The sequence below is a fragment of the Galeopterus variegatus genome, unplaced genomic scaffold (assembly GCF_000696425.1).
Source record: "Galeopterus variegatus unplaced genomic scaffold, G_variegatus-3.0.2 Scaffold7175, whole genome shotgun sequence".
Taxonomy (NCBI): Eukaryota; Metazoa; Chordata; class Mammalia; order Dermoptera; family Cynocephalidae; genus Galeopterus; species Galeopterus variegatus.
The window spans coordinates 21000-35966 of record NW_007733286.1 but is presented as its reverse complement, the minus strand read 5'-3'; the positions used below and the strand labels follow the sequence as shown (position 1 = coordinate 35966).

The 14967-nt window shown below is 39.2% G+C and overlaps 1 protein-coding gene across 1 annotated transcript in view; it reads left to right on the top strand.

Moving 5' to 3' along the window:
* LOC103607148 (catenin alpha-2-like) overlaps positions 1-14733 on the top strand; it is a gene marked incomplete at its 3' end in the record, with an annotated part of 66460 nt that extends 51727 nt beyond the window's left edge. Inside the window, exons 4-5 of the mRNA XM_008591684.1 lie at positions 10458-10577; positions 14467-14733. Of these exons, the coding sequence (XP_008589906.1) occupies positions 10458-10577; positions 14467-14733 (387 nt within the window). The remainder of the gene's footprint in view (positions 1-10457; positions 10578-14466) is intronic.
* Positions 14734-14967: the final 234 nt, after the last annotated feature.

Here is a 14967-nt window from a genome sequence, read left to right as displayed (position 1 = left end):
TGTTCAAATGATGGGGGGGGGGGGGGTAGCAGGGATCATCAGGAAATTTCCTAAATCATAATTGTTCTTTGTCAAAAAAGTCTTTTTTATTTTGGTAGTTTTTTCATCTTTAATTTTTTTTAATTTTAATTTTTTATTTTAACTTATCCATATACAATGTAGTTGGGCAGAGCCTTTTACCTAAACTGGTCCCAGTAAAGGACCAAGATTTCCAAGTTATTTATAAACTCTGCAATATTATGAAAGCATCATATTCCAGCAGCTGCAGCCTAAGCTTCATGGTCATAAACCATAAGCAAGGTGTAGCTCTTTGTGGCTTCTGTACAGGTCCCTGAGGAGCCAAGGGACACAAAGCAGAATCTGCTTGGGAGTGTTTTCTTAGATTTGTCTTCGAGAATAAGCCCTCAAAAGCCAAGAAAGGCTCTTGCAAAGTGGATGAGGTGAGCAATTTGAGGAAAGACTTTACCAGTTTCAGCATATACTGAGGGGCAGGATAGTATTATCATTAACTGTTTGGCCACTGGAGTCAGAGTAACTGGGTTTAACCTTGGTTTGGTGTCTGCCTGCCAGTTGTGTCATAACCTACCATGCAACCTCCTTCTGTCTCAGATGCCTCATCTATTAAAATGGTGCTAATGGCAGTACAGCCCTCAGGGTTGTGGGCAAATTTGAGTGGGGGAAATTTCTTTGAAGCACTTATCAGAGAGTCTGACACAAAGCGAGTGTTGGATAAATAGCAGCTCTGTAGCCCTAGTGAGGTCACCTGAGCAATTTGCAGGCTGCAGGGCTGGCATAATTCCTCCAGCCTCATGTCTGTTATATGCATCTTTTAGGCTACAAATAACTTTGTTCTTAAGTGTGTTGGAGAAAAGATTTTGTTATCTCTCCCTTACAGCCTATTTCATCTTCAAAGGCAACATAAAAAAAAAAAAAAAAGTCTTTCCCCAGATGGACATCTTTCTTTACCCCAGCAGGAGGAGAACAGGACTGAACCTAAGGAAATTAACTTTACATCCCATATGTCACTCTTTGCTGAGCTGTGGAAGGCCTTACTCAGCGACTGTTGGGGACCAATGACAGGTTAAATATTCTCCCCGAACTGCACACACTCTGAGAGTGCTTGTTAAATCTGGGCCTGGGATGTCAGGTAGACACCAGTTGCTGCCTGCAAGCCCGCCTCTCTATACACCTGTTTTTCCAGTGCCCTCGGCTGGTAACATCGCTGTAGCCTGTTGTAATGTGGAGTCAATCGCAACCTCTTCTCCATACCCCAGATTAAGGAAACTTTAAAAAAGAAAAAGAAAAAAGGATTTAGCACAAAATCACGGAAAGGTTAACCTGGCAATATTAAGTAGTCCTGTCAGACTGTCACTAGTAAAGATAAAAATGATCGTAGACTAAATAACACATTTGCTCTACTTTGAGTGCAGCTTCTGCTGTGAGCAGCGGTGGTGGAATGTTGCTATCTTGTGGAGCAAGTGAGGAACTACAACTTCTGGTGCCGGCACTGAATTACTCAGGTTGTGGACTGTGTCACACTTTGGATTCAGATCAGTCAGGGTTTCAATTCATGAGGCTATTGCCCTCCCCGCAAGATGACGATGTGTCAGTAGTTCATAACGAATGGACATTAAACTGTGAAATGTTGTCTGCAAGCATCTATTTATTTTTTTAACTCAGGATGGAGAAAATATTTACATGTTTTGATAGAGCTGGTTAGAAATTATTAACACCTTTCTGAAGGCTTTTTCCAAATAAACAATGAGTTTCTTTACCTATGGATGATAAAACATAGACTAGAAAAAGAGTTAGAAGTGTTATTTTTTGTTTTTTATTTTTCGGGCAGCTGGCTGGTATAGGGATCCAAACCTTGGATTTATAAGGCTGTGCTCTAACCAGCTGATCTAACTGGCCAGACCCAGGGGTGTTTTCTAAGAGTAAGGAAGTGACTCCAATTTTCACTTGGTTCAGGTTGAGAAATACCCTAGAGTGAGTCCTACAGCTTCCTGTCATGTTAACCACTACATAGCTATCTTACCTTTAAGCATTACGCATAGCATTTTGCTTTATATCTTTTTAGGCTATATGCCAAATTTTTATGGCAAATATAGATTTTTTGCATCTCTGAGTAACTTACAGGAACATAGAGCAAGTTACATTCTGATCGGAAACTTACATTCATGTCTTCACCAATTGTTCACCAACTAGGTGAAGGACAGTCAATTTATTTTTCTAGAACACCTCCACCCTGCACCCCAATATATAATTGCTGGCAAATTGAGTAATCATGAGTAAATGTCTTTCAGCCTCTGAAAATGAGAGGGATTAGGAGCTCTGCAGAGGTGGTGTGGTTGAAAATACATAGATCTTTGTATTCTGCTACCTTTCAGTTAGAAGTTTTCAGCCTCAGTTTCCAAATGGAAACTTTAGTTTATATGGCAACTGAGGAATCATTCTTCGCATGTAACATACAGATATTTTAGTTGTTCCTATTACGCTACTTGTTCTATCATGCAAGTATTTGTGTGTACTTTAAATATTGAGTATATTACGTTAAAGATTCACCTGACTGCAAAAGCTTTTTACTACTGACATTGTTTCAAATTAAAGATGAAAGTGATAGAACAGTAGGTGACTTAAAGATCCAAAGCCGAGTTAGCACTCAAATGAGGATTTGATGTTCCTGAGCAAAACAATCATTTGTACATCAGATATGATTTAAAAAATACTGAATTATAATCACTTTTATTGTTGAAGTTCCTGGTGAATGATTTCCTAGCCAGACACCTGGTATATCCTGCAATCAGTTGACATTGTCAGTGTGTTAGGTTGATAGGTGGCACTTCAGAGTTTTAAAGGAATCGTGCGTTTCAATTAGTGTTCATGAAGAGGGATATTTATTTTCCCTAAGCTCTGAATTAATGTAATCAGATTATATTGTTAATTATTAGCATGAGTGATGGCATTACACATAAACTCATCTACACATGTGTAAGTCAGAGAAAACAATCACCTTTTTTTCTGTCCTCAGGCTAGGTCCTGGAATAATGGTTCTCGATTAATGAAATTCTCAATTATATGAGAATTTCTCTTTAGAAAATGGAATAGCAAAATAGAAAACAACAACCCTTTAGTCATCTTCTCGGGGAAGTAAGATTTTCCTCGTGGTTACCTGAGGCCAAATCTAATGCTGCTGTCTCATTGTTAGGGGGCATTGATGAGATAGGGTGATCTTAACATTACCTGTGCTTTTTGTGACTTTAACATCAAATATTCTTGTGCAGCCTCAGTAACATTTCTCAATAGTGTGCTGTTTAATCCTGAAGCTCTAATATGGCTCTGTGTTTGAATAACAATAGTCAATTGGTATAAAACAGCCTTGTCTCTGATTACAAATGTAGAAAACATGGCTCAGGTTCTGAGCATATCTTTTTTGTCAAAGCTATCATGACATTAACTCCATGCTGCTGGATTGTTTGTAATTTATTTATTTATTCAGTTATACTTTCAATAAATACTTATCAGGTGCTCACTATATACAAAACACTGTCCCAAAGATGTATAACTTCAAAAGTGAATGACTCAGTTCCTGCCTTCAAAACCTTATAGGCTAGAGGGGGCGACATTAGGAAAGAGTGCAGTGCATGCTGGAAAAGTGTGCACATTGCTACAGTGTCACCTAGAAGAAAAATATAATTGGTATGCTTTCTGCTGTAAATAACAGAAAATCTAACTCAAGCTGTTTTTTTAAAAATAGGCATATATTGATTGGCTCACCAAACTAAAACTTCAGAGTCAATAGATTTAGGCAAGGCTTGATTGAGGTGCAAACTTGTGACAAGGACCAGACTTCTACCTACTTTTCCTCACTGAAGGCTCTGTTCTCTGTAGGCCCTTTTCTCGTTGTCTTTAAATGGCCACCACCCATTCTCAAGGTCACATGCTCCTGGACTAATAATAGCATGAAAGAGGAGATTCTCTTCCCTGATAGCTCAAACAAAAGTTTAACAATTGTATTAGCTATGATTGGTCTCTGAATCATATGCATATCTCTGAATTAACCATATATAGGGGAAATGGTATATAATAATTTTTTACTTAACATGGTCAGGATTCCTCCTCTTCCCCACCCCAAGCTGGGAATGGGATCAATTCAACCAAATTGTATTGTTAGGCAATTCAGGATAATATGAGGAAGAGAGAAGTGGCTGGAAGGAAGGAGTTGTGTCTCACTGAACTAAATGAAGTTTGCCTTTTCCTGAACCCATCACCAGGCCCAGATTGAACAGGCTGGAGCCACAAGTCCAAGCCAGAAGCTGGGGGCTGAATGTTAGGAGTAAAATAAATGGAAAATTTAATAAAAAGAATTCTTAATTCTGACAGCAAATTGGAGTAACAAGGGAGTGGCTAGTAAGAGGTCGGGAGGATGCTAAGAACTACAGGAATTGCAAATGTGAGGAGCAGCTACCCCTAGGACTGAGATAGATCACTCGAGGGAGGGCCCCACCTCACCAGGGCTGAGATTCAGATGTTGGTGTTGCGCATGGCCCTGGGTCACTTGATGACAGAGAAGTCACTGAGGTGCCACACATCAAATGGAACTTGCTGGAAATTCTCCCTCTAGGGTCTTGAGCCTCACAGAGAGATATCTCGCTGGAGGCATTCTGCTACGAAATTGTCCAATGGTGGCATTCCGAGGGAATCTGCTGGCTGCCTGGTGCTGGAGAAGCTACCCCTGCTGCAGGAAGCTGTTAAGGGAACACACACAAGCCAGGAAACAAAACTCTTCCCTCCTGCAGTTTCTGTCCAGCACCCCCTACTTACAAAGCTTAACTTCAGGCCGACTATGGAGAAGCTACCCCTGCTGCAGGAAGCTGTTAAGGGAACACACACAAGCCAGGAAACAAAATTCTTCCCTCCTGCAGTTTCTGTCCAGCACCCCCTACTTACAAAGCTTAACTTCAGGCCGACTAGGAAAAGAATAATATTTCAAGGGCCCAGCCGCATTTTCACAGAGCAGGCAGAAAAGGTGGATTTGGATTTGATAACCTGGGCAAGGAAAGAGTGGTTTCCTCAAGGAAAATAGGGGGTTATTGCCATAAGAAGAGAGATGGATTCAGGTCATATAACAGGCTTCAACCACAAAGAGCTTCACAAACCAAGGAAGGAACAACGGGTGAGAGCAAGAGAAGGGACCTGGAGTGTTTGAGATAATACAAGTGCTTCCGTCATCGGCGCCTAGAGGGTGAGGTGGGGAGAGGCGATAACAGAGTCAGGCAGAGAGATCCAGGTTGTGGATTGTCCTGGTGAACATGATACGTACTTTGCACTCTCTTTATACACTATGGAGATCCCCTGAGTAGTTCTGAAGCTTTAGAACATGATTCATGATTTAGATAAATAATTTTAATACCAGTGTAGAGAAGGAATTAGAAGAAGGGTATGCCCAGAACATGGAGACAGATGAAGAGACTGTTGAAAATATCCAGGCCAGGGAATGAATGAAAAGCTAAGGCAATGGCAGTGTGTACTGTAAGAAAGAGGTGGATTTTAGAGATGCTAGGGAGGTAGAGTGACTAGAAGTTGGAGACTGATCAGATGGGCAAGGCTCTTAATGAGTCTTCATAATCTGTAGGTCAGTATAATCCAAGCTTAAATTCCATCAGCTTTATATACCCACCCTTTCTGGGAAAAGAATGCAGCATAGCCCAGGAGTTGAGGATGGGCTCTGGGGCAAACTACCTGGGTTTAAATCCAGTCTCCTGCATATACTTGCTATGAGGTCTCTGGCAGGTTATGTCACTCCTCTGTTTTGATCTCTATCTCTGCTCTGTAAAGTGGGGGAAAGGAGTGTCAAATTCAAAGACCTGCTTTTCAGGACTAAATTATATATGTGTAAACCATTCAGGACAATGTCCAAAACATCATACACATTCAATGACACTAGCTGGTGTCATTTTTCCTGAACAAACTGAAAATAATTGGGGGAATATATCCTACATGATATTATTTTTGTGCTTTGCAAAACATGACACTTTAAGAATGAATGATACTAACATTGAATCGTTCCTGCTTTCTGTGAAATAATTTTCCTCACTTATTAACAAGGAAAGAGAAAATTTAACCAAGAAGGCTAGCATGTATGCTTTATTAAATAGTTTGATTAGTGTCACTTAAAGTCCAATCAACTAGGTATTAAGCAAACGTAATAACTTCGTATAGCATACATTATACGAAGTTATACGATAGGTGACCTCTCAGATCCTTCTCTGTGTATGGCTAAGTCTATCTTTACACAGACAGACCCTGTCACTGGGGTTTCCTTTCAAAGTATAAATTCAAACTGACATCTGGATTCTTGGAAAAAAAAAAACAATGAGGAAATAAGTTATGAGTATACACAACAAAATAAATACTCCAAATTGGTCTGATTACAACCAGTAAGAAGCACATTTTATATATATTAGAAAATAAATCCAAGATTCAGTTCCCTCTGAGATAATTATTTTGCTGTTCCCTGGAACCAGTTTTCATGTCCTGGGAAAGATTTACATCTCAAATAAGCAGCAGGAACAAATTAAATGCCAAGAGCTGTCCTCTCAATGATGCTGCTGATAGCCAAGTGAAGATGATTATGAATCTACTAGAAAGTAAGACATCACTGATGTGTTGTTTTAAAGATTTGAGGTAGGACAGTCTCATTAAACCATGAAAATACTTTAAATGGGCCATTCCATACCATAAAATGTAATTTGACTTGAATGTCTGAAAAACTTCCTAACACACAATAGTCTCTTTTCACCTGTACTTCCTTCTTTTCCTAGAGCATTATTAGAGGCTATTAGGATAGGAATTGGAAACTATTATTAAGGAGTTACATCTATATTTTTATACTTAAGAGGGAAAAAGGATGCAGAATTTCCATAGAAGATTAGATTGGAAGCTTAGGTGGAGTCCAGATTGACTTCTTCCCCAATTATTCCAATTAACTTCCCTTGCTTGCTACAACTCTTTTCTTACCAAAATGAGTTAGTCTATTTGGCAAACTAGATGGTACTATCATGTCCATGGGATAAAAGGCTTAATGATATCATCCATTAGCTCTGGTTTATATGTGCTATCTTCTTCCTTCACTCAGTGAAACGATAAGGAAGTTGTATATTAGTCACCTTTGTGACTGTGTCAAGCTTAAACAAAGGTGTATCTGTACAGTTCAGAACTGAGTTAATCTATGGCTCTTTCCAGGCATTTTAGTAGCCATTTGTATTCCCAAATTGGCAAACAATGAACTGTCTGTGTATTGTCCTTTGATTTGCCCTAAACGAGAGCGATCTGAATTCTGCCTATATATTCCCTGCATTTCTTATGACTTTCTGAGCTGCCTTCTCTCCTTTTCCTCTGCCTCTCTGAGGAGCCTGTACTAGTCGGGGGGCCTCTCCACAAGACTCCCTTCATGTTTAGGAGTATTTGATCTTGCAAAAATACATCTGTCTTGTGCCTTATCACTCAGGACTGTGTTCTTGGCTATTTCCACTGATAAAATTATTTCTGCAAAGATGGTACCTGAGTGACAGTGACACAGTGGATTATTTTACCACACCATCTTAATTTTAATTTTAACTGAGTCCACATGTATTATAACCTTACAAAGTTACCAAATGTGGGTGTGTTTTGGATAAAGTGCCCCATACTGTTCTTCTATACAACTGACCTTTGCATTGGCAGCTCTGAACTCCTAAATGGCTAGTAAAGGTGTGAGAGCAAGGCATTTGTTTGGCTCACAGGTGTCAATTTCCTTTCCTCAGCCACCCAGAAAACACAGCAGATTATTCGCTCTATTCAAAAATAAAAACTCGATTCTATATTAATTTTGAATTGTCAAAGTGCCTGGTCGCTGAGCTTCTCTTTTCTTTTTCCTCCATGTTCCTTCAACATTCTATTTGTTTATCTGTCTATCCACCCATCCGCCTGTCTATCCATCCATCCCTCAATTCATCTCTATCACTAATCTATCTATCTCCTAGCCACGTGTGCCAGTAATCCAGATGTTGGTCCCATTTCTTTATCTGTCTATCCACCCATCCGCCTGTCTATCCATCCATCCCTCAATTCATCTCTATCACTCATCTATCTATCTCCTAGCCACGTGTGCCAGTAATCCAGATGTTGGTCCCATTTCCTCCATTTCTGTGGGACCTTGGATAGATTCTAACTATGGTTCTATATGAGAACTATGACTAGGTGACCTCTCAGATCCTTCTCTGTGTATGGCTAAGTCTATCTTTACACAGACAGACCCTGTCACTGGGGTTTCCTTTCAAAGTATAAATTCAAACTGACATCTGGATTCTTGGAAAAAAAAAAACAATGAGGAAATAAGTTATGAGTATACACAACAAAATAAATACTCCAAATTGGTCTGATTACAACCAGTAAGAAGCACATTTTATATATATTAGAAAATAAATCCAAGATTCAGTTCCCTCTGAGATAATTATTTTGCTGTTCCCTGGAACCAGTTTTCATGTCCTGGGAAAGATTTACATCTCAAATAAGCAGCAGGAACAAATTAAATGCCAAGAGCTGTCCTCTCAATGATGCTGCTGATAGCCAAGTGAAGATGATTATGAATCTACTAGAAAGTAAGACATCACTGATGTGTTGTTTTAAAGATTTGAGGTAGGACAGTCTCATTAAACCATGAAAATACTTTAAATGGGCCATTCCATACCATAAAATGTAATTTGACTTGAATGTCTGAAAAACTTCCTAACACACAATAGTCTCTTTTCACCTGTACTTCCTTCTTTTCCTAGAGCATTATTAGAGGCTATTAGGATAGGAATTGGAAACTATTATTAAGGAGTTACATCTATATTTTTATACTTAAGAGGGAAAAAGGATGCAGAATTTCCATAGAAGATTAGATTGGAAGCTTAGGTGGAGTCCAGATTGACTTCTTCCCCAATTATTCCAATTAACTTCCCTTGCTTGCTACAACTCTTTTCTTACCAAAATGAGTTAGTCTATTTGGCAAACTAGATGGTACTATCATGTCCATGGGATAAAAGGCTTAATGATATCATCCATTAGCTCTGGTTTATATGTGCTATCTTCTTCCTTCACTCAGTGAAACGATAAGGAAGTTGTATATTAGTCACCTTTGTGACTGTGTCAAGCTTAAACAAAGGTGTATCTGTACAGTTCAGAACTGAGTTAATCTATGGCTCTTTCCAGGCATTTTAGTAGCCATTTGTATTCCCAAATTGGCAAACAATGAACTGTCTGTGTATTGTCCTTTGATTTGCCCTAAACGAGAGCGATCTGAATTCTGCCTATATATTCCCTGCATTTCTTATGACTTTCTGAGCTGCCTTCTCTCCTTTTCCTCTGCCTCTCTGAGGAGCCTGTACTAGTCGGGGGGCCTCTCCACAAGACTCCCTTCATGTTTAGGAGTATTTGATCTTGCAAAAATACATCTGTCTTGTGCCTTATCACTCAGGACTGTGTTCTTGGCTATTTCCACTGATAAAATTATTTCTGCAAAGATGGTACCTGAGTGACAGTGACACAGTGGATTATTTTACCACACCATCTTAATTTTAATTTTAACTGAGTCCACATGTATTATAACCTTACAAAGTTACCAAATGTGGAAATTTTCACATCCAATTAAAGTTAATGTCATTTGTGAAGAAAGGAGACTTTAGTACCTCTCAAATACTTAAATCATTTATAAAGGACTTTTGGTGAAATTCATAATTTCAGTTCTGTGCCACTCTGAAAAGTTCAATGATGCAGTTTGTAGTAATTCGGAAGCAAAATGCATCATTAGGGCGGCATGTTTGCTGACATTCTGTCCACCCCCATTTCACTCCAGCTGATGCCACCTTCAAGTTTCAACAAAACTTCAAATTCACTTTCTTCCAGAGGCTCAATATTTACTCTTTCCATTGGATGGCAGGGTGTAAACTCAGTTTAAAATTGCAATCCCTTCAGTCCCAGGTTTAGAGGTATTGCCAAGATTGGTTGCAGAGTCAAGCTGTCCCAAATTTTCAGCAGCCCAGGAGTTTCTCCAATTTTTGTTTGTGAACCACTTCTTCCTCTGAAGATTTCTAGAATTTGTTTTAAAGTTCTTTTTCTTAAATATATTTTCCTTAGTGTTTCTACTTTAGAAATCAATATTCCTATCAAGATCATACCTCGATAAAATGCAATAAATATAAGATTTTTGTATGGTCTAAGAGTTCAGCAATTATTGTCTTTTATATGCAAAATATTCTGTAAATCTTAAACAAATATTTAATCTGACTATAAATCATTGTTAGGGGTACTTTCCTATTAGTATTTAAATGTTAACACATTATTATTATTATTATTTACAAATTACCTTTTCTAACATGTTTAATAATATTTAGTACTATCCTCTATGACTATGTTGTTTTTTACCATTTCAGGTGGAGGAGGCCCTGGAAGCTGTCAAAAATGCTACAAATGAGCAAGACCTTGCCAACCGCTTTAAAGAGTTTGGAAAAGAGATGGTGAAACTTAACTATGTAGCAGCAAGAAGACAACAGGTGGGAAAGATTTTGGAAATGAGAGGAGAGAATATGGGCGAGTTTCAATAACCTTGTAGCTTTGCAGGTCTGAACAATGAATCAACTGCCTCTCCTTGCTATCAAATGCCCTAGGAACCTGTCACCACAAAGATTGCTTCCTGCTTAGCACAGTTGAGACACCATGGTGGGCCCCAGGGGTACTCTTTGGCCCCTGCCTATAAGTAGGTTGCAGACCACTGCTTCACTGTGTGAACCACTTCTCTAGTCCCACCACACTCTAATCTTCTGTCCATTGTAGGAACATCTCCCAGGTCAAATAAAAGAAATGAAACTGTCGTGTAGTGCTGTGGTCACTTGGGAAGTGGGGAGGGGAGGGAGAACACAGGTAAATGTGAGTCACTCTGATGCAGGCGTATGATCTGGGGTCTCCCCTGCCTCCCCTTTGTCTGGAGACAGCACCCTGAGTTTTAGCCAGATCATTGGGTGCTATAAGAACTTTGTTCCCAAAGAGTATGTTCTTGAAAGAGTGTTTTGGGAGAAAAAACATCTCCACATGTGGTAGTATCTGTTACAATTCTTTTTACCCATCCTCTTCACAATTCCCAGAATTCTTCAACATTTTGGGCAATTCCTTATGACTTTCTCTAAGTTTCTTTATGATTGACAGGCAAGTTCCATTCAACAAACACTGTTGAGTGTTCACTGTGTGCAGCTGAAGTGATGCTGGGATTACAGACTTGACCAAGATCTAGTCCTTTGTGTGACAGGCACATTAAAGTGATTTTAGTTTCTGCGATGATGTTTAAATGTTTCTTATTAGCAGATTTCCTTATTTAAGTGCAATCTCGTGTGGTAGCCCAAAATGGTATATAGGTAGGAGCAAAGTTACTCTGAAGTGCAGGTGTGAAACCTAGAAGCCATTTGGCTTGTTCAGACAACTGAAAGAAAGACAGTGACCCTTGATTTCAGTGAACCAAGGGAGAGAGGTTGGAAAGAAAGATGGGGGCCAGGATATTCAGAATCTTGCAGTGTTTGAGCTTTATTGTGAGTGGATAGTACTTGAATTGCTGAAAGTTTGGTAGTAACGTCTCAGATTTACACTTTAATGTTACTCTGTTATGTTACAAAGGAGAGAGTAAAGTGGAAGGGAAGAGACCAGCTGGGAGGGGGCTGTTGAGTTGATGAGTCTCCCTTAGGGCCATAGCAGTGGAGGTAAAGGGAAGTATAGAGATCAAAGTGCTTTTTGAAAACAGAGCACTCAGGAGCTGCTATTGAATTCACTGTGTCACGTTAGAGACCAACAGCAACCAAGTCACTGCTAAGCTTCTGGTTTGAGCAAAGGGGTAGATGGTCATGAATTCACTGAGATGAAGAAGACTAGAAAGAAGCCTGTTGGAGTTAAAAATCAAGATTTCATATTTAGATATGTTGATTTTGAGATGCTTATAGGATATCCACATTGATATGTCAGATGGAAGAGAGGTATCAGCTGGAAACGCAGGTCATCAGCATATAGTTGGTATTAAAAGCCACTAGAATATATGAGAATTCATATGAGAATGCCCATAAATATGGTTTATTTTTATTTTATTAATACTTTGTTTGTAATTAATTACTAGTTCAGAGTCTTACGAGAAAATTTAGGAAAATAAAATATAATAGAAAGAAGGAAAACAGTCCACATAACACCCTAACATCCACAAAAAATATGGTGCTGATATTTTGGTATATTGCTCTTTACTTATTTATCTTCGCATTTTAACATATGTATAATCATACTATGTATACAGATATGCATATTCTGTTATGCTTTTTCATTTATCTTATAAATATTATACATGTTGAAACTTTTTGGAAACTACTTTTAATAGCCACATAAGTAGTCCATCGAATGAATGTTTCAGGAGTTTACTTAACCAGTTCTTTATAATTCAACATTTAGATTGTTTCCAGTTCTTTTTTGATTAAAGAATGCTTCCTCAAATATTATTATGTACAGAATTCCTCCAACCCCCACTTCTCATTTTCATATATATATATATATGTGTGTGTGTGTGTGTATATATATGTATATATAAATATATAAATAAGTAAATATATAGACTAAGTGTTCTGGATGTTAATAAGGCCCTTGATGACTACTCAGGAGAAACCTTCACTGTGCTTAGATCATTGCCTAGTATAGAAAATACACTCAGGTGGTTTGTTATCTATTTACCTGTTTTCATCTCTAGGGCTCAAATTAAATAAACCTTAATTTAGAAATTGTGTTGGCTGGCATAAATCTGTTAGTGCTTAAGCAAAGGAGAATAGATGGTTTAATTCATTATTATTTATTATCAATTTGTCTTGAAACCCTAGATATCAAATATAATGTGTTATATAATTGAGCCACAAATGAGAAGATGGAATTCATTGATGCCAGTTCATCCCTCTATCATGCACCAAATGAGCAAGTAGGAAGAGAACACCAGTGGTTCAAAGACCCTTTATGGATATTTTAAAGCTGGAATAATATTCTTCCAGAAATAGTCAGCTAGCAATCTAAATAAATGGCTGTCAGAGAGCAGCACTGCCTTTAACGTTTCCAAAAATGATGGGAACATTTTCTTAACAATAACATTTCCAAAAATAAACATTTTCTTAACAATATTCTTTAAAGCTGAAAATAAAGAGACTCCTCAGTGGTATTATATTGGCATCCAAAACTAGGAAAACAAATCATCTTTGCCCTATTATTTTCTATTCTCTAATCTCAATGATTGAACTGCAATTAGGAACAGTTAAAAAAAATAAGAACCCTATTTTGAAAATGTTAGTGCAATAGCATTGATGCACTAAGCAAAAACCAGAAGTTTGGTTTCCCATATTTGTAATTATTACAACTACAAACATGGGAATACATGAATACGGTGGCCAGCAGGGCCTTGGAAGACTGAAGTTCAAGTTTTCACTTGCTGATAACTAACTGTGATCCACGCAATCCACTTACCTTGTGGGTGGCCCGGTTTTTTGCATTCTTTTAGCAATAATTGTAGAATGCTGCTTATGAGCCAGACACTGTGCTAATGGCTAACAAACCACTCAGGAAGATAGACAGGCTCCCTGCTGTCATTAGAGATACAGCATAGGAGGGAAACATTAGCAATAATTGTAGAATGCTGCTTATGAGCCAGACACTGTGCTAATGGCTAACAAACCACTGAGGAAGATAGACAGGCTCCCTGCTGTCATTAGAGATACAGCATAGGAGGGAAACATGCTTAAATAAGTCCATATGATAAAGTATGACAAGTGTTAATGATGGGAGAGGAACAGGGTCTTTTGCGAACATATAGAAGGGGTCATAGCTTAGAGAGTTGAGGGAAGAGTCCTTTCTAGGACATGCCAGGCAAGTGGAGCTCTGTTAGGTGACACAGTTGGGGGAAGGAGGAAGGCTCAGCCATCTCACATAGAAGGAACAGGGTATGCAAAGTCCTGGCAGCTAGAGAGAGTAGATGGTTGCTAAAATTCAATGTGTTTCTAAGAGTCTATGATTCCAAATTCTATTGCAAACACTTCCATGCAAACATCATGCATGTGACAGGTGTCATGTTTTGGGCACACAGGAGCTGAAGGACCCCCACTGTCGGGATGAGATGGCGGCTGCCAGAGGGGCTCTGNGGAAGAGTCCTTTCTAGGACATGCCAGGCAAGTGGAGCTCTGTTAGGTGACACAGTTGGGGGAAGGAGGAAGGCTCAGCCATCTCACATAGAAGGAACAGGGTATGCAAAGTCCTGGCAGCTAGAGAGAGTAGATGGTTGCTAAAATTCAATGTGTTTCTAAGAGTCTATGATTCCAAATTCTATTGCAAACACTTCCATGCAAACATCATGCATGTGACAGGTGTCATGTTTTGGGCACACAGGAGCTGAAGGACCCCCACTGTCGGGATGAGATGGCGGCTGCCAGAGGGGCTCTGAAGAAGAACGCTACAATGCTATACACGGCCTCCCAAGCATTTCTCCGCCACCCAGATGTTGCCGCCACTCGAGCCAATCGGGATTATGTGTTTAAGCAAGTCCAGGAGGCCATTGCTGGCATCTCTAATGCTGCTCAAGCTACCTCGCCCACTGACGAAGCCAAAGGCCACACGGGCATCGGCGAGCTGGCTGCGGCTCTGAATGAGTTTGACGTAAGCATGGAGGGTACACACACAGGGGTGTGTGTCTGCACTGAAAAAAAATATACTGGGGATGCAGGGCCACCACGATAGTGTACCTTGATTTCCTTCTCAGAGGTGTTTGATAGGATGGACTACATAAGGTGTTTCTGTCATTAGAAATCTGAAATATTGGCAGAACCTAGTTTACATGTCTTTAAAGAAACTGTGTTTAAGAGGGTCTTCTCCCTTCCGGGTAGATGGGAT